We start from the raw sequence: 10,724 nt of genomic DNA, 5'->3' as shown, positions 1-10,724 counted from the left end.
GGCATAAATGAGAAAAGTTTGTCAAATATAAAAAGTTTCCCTAAATTTTATCATGTCACTTGTCCATTTTGATATGTTTAACGGGCTAGAGAAATGATGCAACCATTAGCATCATTAATAATCTCCCATATGATGGTTATGATAACATTTCATGTCAATGAGACTGTTGCAAAATTTCCAAATGTTCCTACAAGTGGAGAATTCTGTGGATTATTTGTGACTCTGAATTTAGGGATTCGTGCGATTATTATGTAACTTTTCAGTATCGGGAAACCTTACGGTCATGGCGACCTACATTTTACTGCAACTAAAAGCTGCAACCAAAACTATATACAATGTCCTATTAAAGGGTATTTGTCAGAAAATTCTTATTATTTAATCTGAGAGCAGCATAATATAAGTAATGAGAGCCTGATCCCAAAGATGTGTCACTTACTAGTCTACGTGTTGTAGTTTCAATACAATCAATGTTTTATCAGCAGGAGATTATCGCGGCCTGACTAGGTTTCACATGCAAGCTAGTCCAGCTAATCTGTGTAACCCCACCCCCAGCTTGCTGACAATATACAGTGTAAGAAGCAGCCAATCAGTGGTGTGGGCGCGGTTACACACAGCTCAGCTTCATTTTTGGCAAAGAAAACAGGGATTATACCAAAACTGCACCAAGCAGCTCAATAAGTGACACATCACTGGAATCAGTCTCTGTGCGCCTACATCATGCTGTTCTCTGATTCTATAGCAAAAACCTTTGTACATATTCCCTTTAAAACCTTTATCTATTGCTTATATTAATTTAACCCCTCAACTTTTGCTTTGCACCTACTAAACTGAAGAACATGTACCATAGCATCGGGGCAATAAACCCAGGACAGACTTCCTGCAGCATTAAATCACAGTGGAAAGGTGAATTTTATACATAAGCAAACATGGCTATCTAAACAACGACTTTAGTAGAAAGACATAATGAATGCCCATACAGGGTTTTTTTTTTTAATAATATGATTGTAATAAATTGATATTACATTCCAAAATAAATCTTTCTATCTAGCTCCCTATTATTTTCAGGTGGGCGCATTGCTTACCTATAAATTTACACACACACACACTTCCCATAAAAACGAACTAGAAATCGGGTGCATATCTGCAGGCAGAGTCCTATATTCACATGTGCATTACAAAAATGTACAAAAAAAATGTAAAAAGTATACGTTCCTACACACAGAGGGAAGAGTATTCAGAGTCTAGGTCTAAACACAACAGTGCCTTGGAATACAAGGTAACAAGGTCCGTGTAACACGGGCAGAGTCTATGTTGGAAGCAAAAGTCATCGGAAGGTAGTATCTAACTTATGTACATCCAAAGATCTGGCTTCTCCATTCATGGTCTTGGCCATAACATAGCGCCCCCTATTGGCCGCGAAAGCCTATATGTCAAAAACATGAAATCCGAAAAAAAAGAAGACAAAAATCCAGCGAAACCATGTAAGAAATCGCAGAGAGGAAAGGAACGCCTGACATGCGGGCAAAGCGTTGGATTATTGCGTAGGCAGCCTTGACCTGTCGGAAGCTGGTGATGGCGCGGGACCGTTTGGAAGGCGCTTTTTCTTGTTCACATCTGTATAGATTAGTGTTACTTTGTTACAATAAGCGGTAAAAATGAGATGGACAGAAACATGTCCCGTTCAGGTAGAAGACAGAGGCACGGCTTAAAAAACAGCTGATCAAACACGTCAGCAACGTAAAAAAAAAAACAAAACAAAAAATACACAAGCTCTGGTATGTACATTGCATCTCTATGTACAAATCAGCCCGTAAAGTGTATACAATCACCATATTGTACATGTCCCCAGCATATTGGACTGTATGTGACCTGAAACAGTGGTGTGACTTTTGAGGAATTGTTTTAGCGGAATTTTTTTTGTTTCCTTGGCTTGAGGTTCGTGTGAAAGACAAGAGGTGTCGCTGTACCTTCTTATAGAGTCTTCCAAAAAGGGATATTGGGTTTTCCATGAAGTCAGAGGAATCCAAAGACTGATCACTGCGAGTAACGGAACCAAACCAGAGCTTGTCCGTCACGTGGATTGTCATCTCTGAGCCGAGTAGACTTTGGAGGGTGACAGTGGCCCCGAAGACGTAGAGTGATGGACGGGAGACGAGGGATACTTGATAGGACTCATGGAGTCCGCAGACTGCAGCTTCCACACAAGTTCCTCATTGGTACGGCTTAACCTTTTCTTCTCTTTGCTCTCTTTTTCAACACTCTCTTGTAGGTTGGCATTTTCAACTGATAATTGCCTAAAGTATAAAAAAAAAACATAAAGTTGACAAGTTATACTCTAATCACGAGATGGAAGAAATTCTGCTCCTGAACAGAACCCAAGTTTTCTTTAAAATATCCTTATGATGTTTAAAGGGGAAATTATGGTTTTTAATACATTTTTTATACACTTTATTAGTTCATCTTAGTTTTCAGAAAAACTATAGTAGTCATCATATAATAGAAACTTACATTGTTTAATTCCAGAAAAAGGAGTCAGACGCGTGCACTATTGGTTACAATGCTCAGCTGTGATAACAAGGACTGTTAGGGCATGTTCACACGTGACTGATATGCTACGTAGTTTCAGGCTTGTGTCTCCATCCTCTGATGACTCCATGCCAACCACACATGCCTAGTAATGCGGCAAGATATCATACACCTGTCCTCGGTTATATGTGAAAGGAATTCACTAGCACAGGAGGATTTTGGAAGCTGTGGACTCGGATGTGTACGTGCCAAAGACTGCACTGTGAAAGGCTCAATCATAATCAGGTGATGGGATTAACCGGATACTTAAGAAACCATGAGGATACTTAAACCACGTCCCCTGAGGAAGCTGTACATGTGAAACGCGTGGTGAGGTTGGGTACTGCGGGCCAGTCAGACATATTCCGAGTAACTGCTTTTAATCAAATACGGTTTTGTCAGCCTTATAAGTAAATGGTCTTTTGGTTGTATTAATAGTAAGAAAGATATACTGTACCTGTAGTGGCATGTAAAAGTTTAGGTACCCCTGGTCAAAATTACTGTTATTGTGAAGAGTTAAACATATTGAAGATAAAAAGATCTCTATAAGTTAATGACGACACATTTCTTATTTATTTTAGGCAAATATATACACTGTATATATATAATTTATGTTTTACATTTTAAAAATTATAAGAAGGAAAAAAAATGTGCCACGGGCATCCTACATGATTAGTTTCTGGTAGCACCCCCTTTTGGAAGTATCACAGAGTTTAAACGCTTTTTATAGCCAGCAAAGAGACTTTCAATTCTTGTTTGAGGGATTTTCATCTATTCATGAATTTGTTGAAATGTCATTGAATCCTTTCTTCCCTCTACCCGTGAAATGTTCCCCTGCCATTGGCTGCACACAACCCCAAAGCTTGACTGATCAACCCCATGCTTAATGGTTGGCGAGATGTACTTTTCCTGAAATTCTGAGCCCTTTTATCTCCACACATACCTTTGATCATTGCGGCCAAAGAGTTCTATTTTAACCTCATCGGTCCATGGGACTTGTTTCCAAAATGCATCAGGCTTGTATAGATGTTCTTTTGCATACTTCTGAAGCTGAATTTTATGATGAGGACACAGGAGAGGTTTTCTCCTGAAGACTCTAACATGAAGGTCACATTTGTGCAGGTGTCTCTGAACAGTAGAACAATTTACCACAACTCCAATGTCTGCTAAATATTTCTGAAGGTCTTTTGCAGTCAAGCTGGGATTCTGATTTGCCTCTCTAGCAATCCTACTAGCAGCTCTCACTGAAATTTTGCTTGGTCTTCTAGACCTTACCTTGACCTCCACTGTTCCTGTTAACTGACATTTTTTAATTACATTTCGAACTAAGGAAAGCGTGACTTGAAAAGGCATTGGTATCTTGTTATAGCCTTCTCCAGCTTTGTGGGCCTCCTCTATTTTCATTTTCAGAGTGGTAGGCAGCTGCATAGAAGAACCCATGGCTGCTATTTTTGGCATAAGGTTAGATGAGGCTGGGTTTTATAAAGCTGGGAAATTTGCATCACCTGGTCTTTCCTAACGACGATAGTGAACAAGTCAAAATGCTAAGAGACTAATTAAGATCTGAAACCTTTGTCAAAGTTATCTGATCACACAAATCTCCACGGGCGCCCAAACTTTTGCATTGGCCCATTTTCCTTTTTGTAAAATGTAAAATATGAAAATATATTTAGTTTTTTTTGCCTAAAATACAAAGGAAATGTGCCATCTTTAACTTTAGGTCTTTTAGAGATCATTTCATCTTCAAGTTGCTTAACTGTTCACAATAACAGTAATTTTGACCAGGGTGCCCAAACATTTACATGTCACTGTATATGTAATGATATTTGATGTACAGTATATTGCCGCAATTAAAAGAAATATCTAGGACATGTTATATATATGGTGAAACTCCTATGAAGGATTAACATAGCACTAGTACTTTACACAATATATCGCATCTATATTAAAATAATTCAAAATTGTAATTATTTTAACACAGCCCAGCCCATGTGTACTTTGCTATGTTGTTCCCTCCCCATTGCACTGTCAGTGATCATTAGTGTTGAGCGATACCATCCGATATTGAGAAATATCGGATCGGATTGGATCGGATCGATACCCAAAAAGTATCGGGTATCGCCGATTCCGATACCGGAAACCCCATTCAAGTCAATAGGACAGAAATATCGGAATTAAAAAAAACCCTTTCTTCACTTGTACATCCAGTTCGGGAGGGGGGAAGAGTGTGGGTGGTGCTTGGGTGGACACTGTGCGTGTCTGTGTGTGCGGGCGGGGTCCGTACGTGCCTCTTGGGGGTCTGTGCGGGCCTGCCGGGGGTCTGTGCGGGCTGCCGGGGGTCTGTGCGGGCCTGCCGGGGGTTGTGTGTGTGTGCAGGCATCATCCGATGGGACTACAAGTCCCATCGGGCTATGCCTGCTACAATGAAAGTGATTGACACATTAGCCAATGATGGGACAGTAGTAGTCCCATCATCCGGCTAATGTGTTGAATGTAAAAAAAACAAAAAAAAACATACATACTACATATATACTACATTCATACAACATACATACATACTTCATATATACTACATTCATACAACATACATACATACCACATACTACATACATACTGTGGGGAAAAAAAGTATTTAGTCAGTCAGCAATAGTGCAAGTTCCACCACTTAAAAAGATGAGAGGCGTCTGTAATTTACATCATAGGTAGACCTCAACTATGGGAGACAAACTGAGAAAAAAAAATCCAGAAAATCACATTGTCTGTTTTTTTTTCATTTTATTTGCATATTATGGTGGAAAATAAGTATTTGGTCAGAAACAAAATTTCATCTCAATACTTTGTGATATATCCTTTGTTGGCAATGACAGAGGTCAAACGTTTTCTGTAAGTCTTCACAAGGTTGCCACACACTGTTGTTGGTATGTTGGCCCATTCCTCCATGCAGATCTCCTCTAGAGCAGTGATGTTTTTGGCTTTTCGCTTGGCAACACGGACTTTAAACTCCCTCCAAAGGTTTTCTATAGGGTTGAGATCTGGAGACTGGCTAGGCCACTCCAGGACCTTGAAATGCTTCTTACGAAGCCACTCCTTCGTTGCCCTGGCGGTGTGCTTTGGATCATTGTCATGTTGAAAGACCCAGACATGTTTCATCTTCAATGCCCTTGCTGATGGAAGGAGGTTTGCACTCAAAATCTCACGATACATGGCCCCATTCATTCTTTCATGTACCCGGATCAGTCGTCCTGGCCCCTTTGCAGAGAAACAGCCCCAAAGCATGATGTTTCCACCACCATGCTTTACAGTAGGTATGGTGTTTGATGGATGCAACTCAGTATTCTTTTTCCTCCAAACACGACAAGTTGTGTTTCTACCAAACAGTTCCAGTTTGGTTTCATCAGACCATAGGACATTCTCCCAAAACTCCTCTGGATCATCCAAATGCTCTCTAGCAAACTTCAGACGGGCCCGGACATGTACAGGCTTAAGCAGTGGGACACATCTGGCACTGCAGGATCTGAGTCCATGGTGGCGCAGTGTTTTACTTATGGTAGGCCTTGTTACATTGGTCCCAGCTCTCTGCAGTTCATTCACTAGGTCCCCCCGCGTGGTTCTGCGATTTTTGCTCACCGTTCTTGTGATCATTCTGACCCCACGGGGTGGGATTTTGCGTGGAGCACCAGATCGAGGAAGATTATCAGTGGTCTTGTATGTCTTCCATTTTCTAATTATTGCTCCCACAGTTGATTTCTTCACTTCAAGCTGGTTGGCTATTGCAGATTCAGTCTTCCCAGCCTGGTGCAGGGCTACAATTTTGTTTCTGGTGTCCTTTGACAGCTCTTTGGTCTTCACCATAGTGGAGTTTGGGGTCAGACTGTTTGAGGGTGTGCACAGGTGTCTTTTTATACTGATAACAAGTTTAAACAGGTGCCATTACTACAGGTAATGAGTGGAGGAAAGAGGAGACTCTTAAAGAAGAAGTTACAGGTCTGTGAGAGCCAGAAATCTTGATTGCTTGTTTCTGACCAAATACTTATTTTCCACCATAATATGCAAATAAAATGAAAAAAAAACAGACAATGTGATTTTCTGGATTTTTTTTTCTCAGTTTGTCTTCCATAGTTGAGGTCTACCTATGATGTAAATTACAGACGCCTCTCATCTTTTTAAGTGGTGGAACTTGCACTATTGCTGACTGACTAAATACTTTTTTTCCCCACTGTACATACAACATACATACAACATACATACATACATACTTCATATATACTACATTCATACAGCATACATACCACATACTACATACATACTTCATATATACTACATTCATACAACATACATACATACATACATACTACATGCTACATACATACTACATTTATACTACATTCATACAATATACATACAACATACATGTATGTAGTATGTATGTAGTATGTATGTATGTTGTATGAATGTAGTATATATGTAGTATGTATGTATGTTGTATGAATGTAGTATATATGTAGTATGTATGTAGTATGTATGTATGTATGTTGTATGAATGTAGTATATATGTAGCATGTATGTATGTTGTATGAATATTGTATATATGTAGTATGTATGTAGGTTTTTTTTGGCAGGCCCGTACAGACCCCCGGCAGGCCCGCACAGACCCCCGGCAGCCCGCACAGACCCCCGGCAAGCTCGCACAGACCCCCGGCAGGCCCGCACAGACCCCCGGCAGCCTGAACAGACCCCCGGCAGGCCCATACAGACCCCCAACAGGCCCGTACAGACCCCCGGCAGCCCGCACAGACCCCCAGCAGGCTCGCACAGACCCCCGGCAGCCCGCACAGACCCCCGGCAGCCCGCACAGACCCCCGGCAGGCCCGTACAGACCCCCGGCAGCCCACACAGACCCCCGGCAAGCTTGAACACACTCCCGGCAGGCCCATACAGACCCCCGGCAGGCCCGCACAGACCCCCGGCAGGCCCGCACAGACCCCCAGCAGGCTCGAACAGACCCCCGGCAGCCCGCACAGACCCCCGGCAGCCCGCACAGACCCCCGGCAGGCTCGCACAAACCCCCGGCAGGCCCGCACAAACCGTGCATCATGATGACATCATTTCAGCAGCCAATCACAGCCACAACACTGGCTCATTGCATTATGGGAACTTCCGATTCCGGTATCCGATATTGTAAAAATATCGGTACTCGGTATCGGAATTCCAATACAGCGAATATCGGCCGAGACCCGATATTTGCAGTATCGGAATGCTCAACACTAGTGATCATCAGTTTAACTATAATTGTTTATTAAAAAGAACCTTTCACCAAATGTTTAATGTTGCACCAGACACATGATGTAATTGTGGCTATAGATCGCTGTAAAATGTGTTTTTTCTTAGTTGTTTTTTTTGTTTAATTTTGCCTTTGTGTTGCAGAAATATTAGCAATTAAGGCATTTGGCATCTAATCAGCTTTTTTTAAGTGCATAAAAAAAGAAAAAGTAGAAACGCTAGCACGGTGACTATATCTGTCCGAAATTTGGTCTCGAAGCACCATGTGCCAAAAGAAATAAGTGCAGAACCAGATCTGGTGCTCAGCCCAAAAAGGAGACAGTGTTAATAATAGAAACAATGGATAAGGGGTGGTACTCACCATGATTATCTGAAATAACAGCAATTTATTTGGTCGTCACATAAAGAAAGGAGACATAGAAGAATGGCTGAGTGACAGCTGTTTCATGTAAACTACACTTCTGGCTTTTTCCAGAAGAGGCGTATTTAGGCGAAACAGCTATCGCTCAATCATTCTTCTATGTCTCCTCTCCTCATGTGACGACCAAATAAAGTGCTGTTAATTCACATACCAAGGGTGAGTGCTGCTCCTTTTTATTGTTGCTATCTTTTTGCAAACTTTTCTTTCAGGCCAAGTGGGTATTATCAGACAGTTTTCACTGGGGATGTATACTTCTTCTCCCTGTATGATGCAGACCAATCCAAAGCAGGGAGCAACACTCAAAGGAAAGAAGAACACGTTCCCACAACAGCTTAGAACAGATTTCTCAGTGTGCAAGATGTAATGATACAGCTCTGATCTTCTGCAAGAGTCATGATGGGGGCAGTGGAGCTGAGGTTAAAGGTTTCATATTACAAACCCTTTTCTCAGCTCTCCTGAATACTGAGTTAGTAATTACAATTGTGTCTGTTGTGATCAAGAAACTTGTACTTCCTCTGCAGTGAGATGGGGCAGTCATTACATCTCACAGGAGCAGCCTGTCTGTTCTGGACTAATCTAGTGTGAGATGTAATGAGACCCTGCTCTGATCTTATTGCAGACAGAGTAAAAGTTGAGCACAACAGTCATATCATAAGTGTTATTCTGACACACTGAGTTTTCATCTCCAGACAAAGTATGGGGAAGGTTCACTACAGCATAGGTAACCATTCTAAGAGAGAAAGAGAGTTGATAGAAGGATTTGTAATTTGGCACAGCTAAACTCAGTTGTACTTCACCTTCCGTGACAGGGACCTTATCTGAAAGGTGTTAGGGTGCTTTCATATTGCGTTGAAGCACCATTTTGTTGGCCCCATCATGGCTTGCATTTGAACCCTCTGCAAAATGGGATTCGTATGTGTGTGCCAACATAGAATATAATGGTGCTGGCAGAGCAAACACGCGCTCTGCCATGCATCATTTGAGGGTGCATATGCCTATTGGAGGCTACACTTGCTCTGTCGACATCATTATAGTCTATGACCCCATCACGCATACGTCCGAATCTCGTTTTGAGAGAGGTTTGGATGCAAGCCCTGATGGGGCCATCAAACGGGTGCCTGAATGCAATGTGAAAGCATTCATAGGCTAGCTTCACACTTTCGTTGTGTAGTGCTGCGGATGGCAGCCTACTTCCTTATTTCTTCCTCCGTTAAGCCCCGCCCACTGCTGCACCTCTTCCTTCAGCTCCGCCTACGTCTGCATGCGTCCTGTGCACCTATTTTTAACATTGGAAAGAATTATGCAAATGCAACATGTTGCATTCGGCGCAGCGTCAAAACGACGCATGCAGATGCGTCAGCATACATCCGCATGGCCTGCATACCCAATGTTAAAGATAGGTACGCAGGATGCATGCAGACATAGGTGGAGCTGAAGGAAGAGGTGCGACAGTGGGCGGGGTTTAACGGAGGAAAAAAGAAGGAAGTAGGCTGCCATCCGCAGCGCTACACAACGCAAGTGTGAAGTCAGCCTTAGTCATTTTTACTTTCTAATCATGCAGGAGGTTAGACCAGGAGGTCACAGCTATACCATTATATCTCACACACTGATAAACTTGCACTAGGTTAGGCCGGTTTAACACATCCTGATTCCTGATATTTCTGGTACCAGAAAAACCGGTACCGGAGATATCAGTGTTCGTAGTGTGTACTTCGTGCGACACACGTGTGGCAACCGTGTGCCGCATCAGTACCACACGGATGGCCGCTGGGAAAGAAGCGCTACTGTAAGCGCTGTTCCCCAGCAGCAGGTGCTGAACATGGCTTTCATCCATTCTCCCCTGCTCTACCGTGATCAGAGGAGAATGAATGAATGAAAAACTGACCTGCTGTTAACTCAGGACTGTGGGAGAATGCAATTGACCTCACTGTGACAGAGCTTGAACTGCCGTGACCTCATCACTTGCATTCTCCCACGGTCCTGAGGTCACAGTTCATGCCGGCAGCGAGCACAGACTCAGTGATGTCACCGCTAGTTACTGAGCCTGCACCAGCTGCTTCTCATTCTTTCCCCAGTAGTTTACAGCCGGAGCGGTCGCATTAGCAACGCTCTGGCTGTAAACTGTACATTCCTCAGATATGGATAACGCCGTGGGACTGAACATCGGACAGGTATGGTGTATTGTTGGTTTATTGTTTTAATTTTTTTGCAGGAGATAGAGGGCGGCACTTGGATTAGCAGTATAGTAAAAATGGCAAAACTGTGCGGTGTATGATTTCATTAAAGTACTTTATTCTTACTGTGTGGTGTTTATTTAACCCTTTACCAACTATAGGATTAGTATTATTTATCCAATATGCAATTCTGGAATTACATGGGAGCATCATTTTACAGAAGAGGCAAAACAGATGATATTTTCCTTGCCAGAAACTGATCTGTGGTGCCTTATTTTAAGTCC

General features: G+C 42.3%; 1 protein-coding gene across 2 annotated transcripts in view; it reads right to left on the bottom strand.

The window, feature by feature from the left end:
- Positions 1–961: 961 nt before the first annotated feature.
- The window catches only part of MTUS2 (microtubule associated scaffold protein 2), an 876,814-nt gene continuing 867,051 nt past the window's right edge, over positions 962–10,724 (bottom strand). For both annotated transcript variants that reach the window (XM_073583159.1, XM_073583160.1), the window contains exon 15: positions 962–2,294. In XM_073583159.1, the coding sequence (XP_073439260.1) occupies positions 2,084–2,294 (211 nt within the window). In that variant the 3' untranslated portion in view covers positions 962–2,083. The remainder of the gene's footprint in view (positions 2,295–10,724) is intronic.

Source organism: Dendrobates tinctorius, unplaced genomic scaffold (genome assembly GCF_039654945.1).
Source record: "Dendrobates tinctorius isolate UK_male_01 unplaced genomic scaffold, ASM3965494v1 ptg000075l, whole genome shotgun sequence".
NCBI lineage: Eukaryota > Metazoa > Chordata > Amphibia > Anura > Dendrobatidae > Dendrobates > Dendrobates tinctorius.
This window is presented reverse-complemented; position numbering and strand designations above follow the sequence as displayed.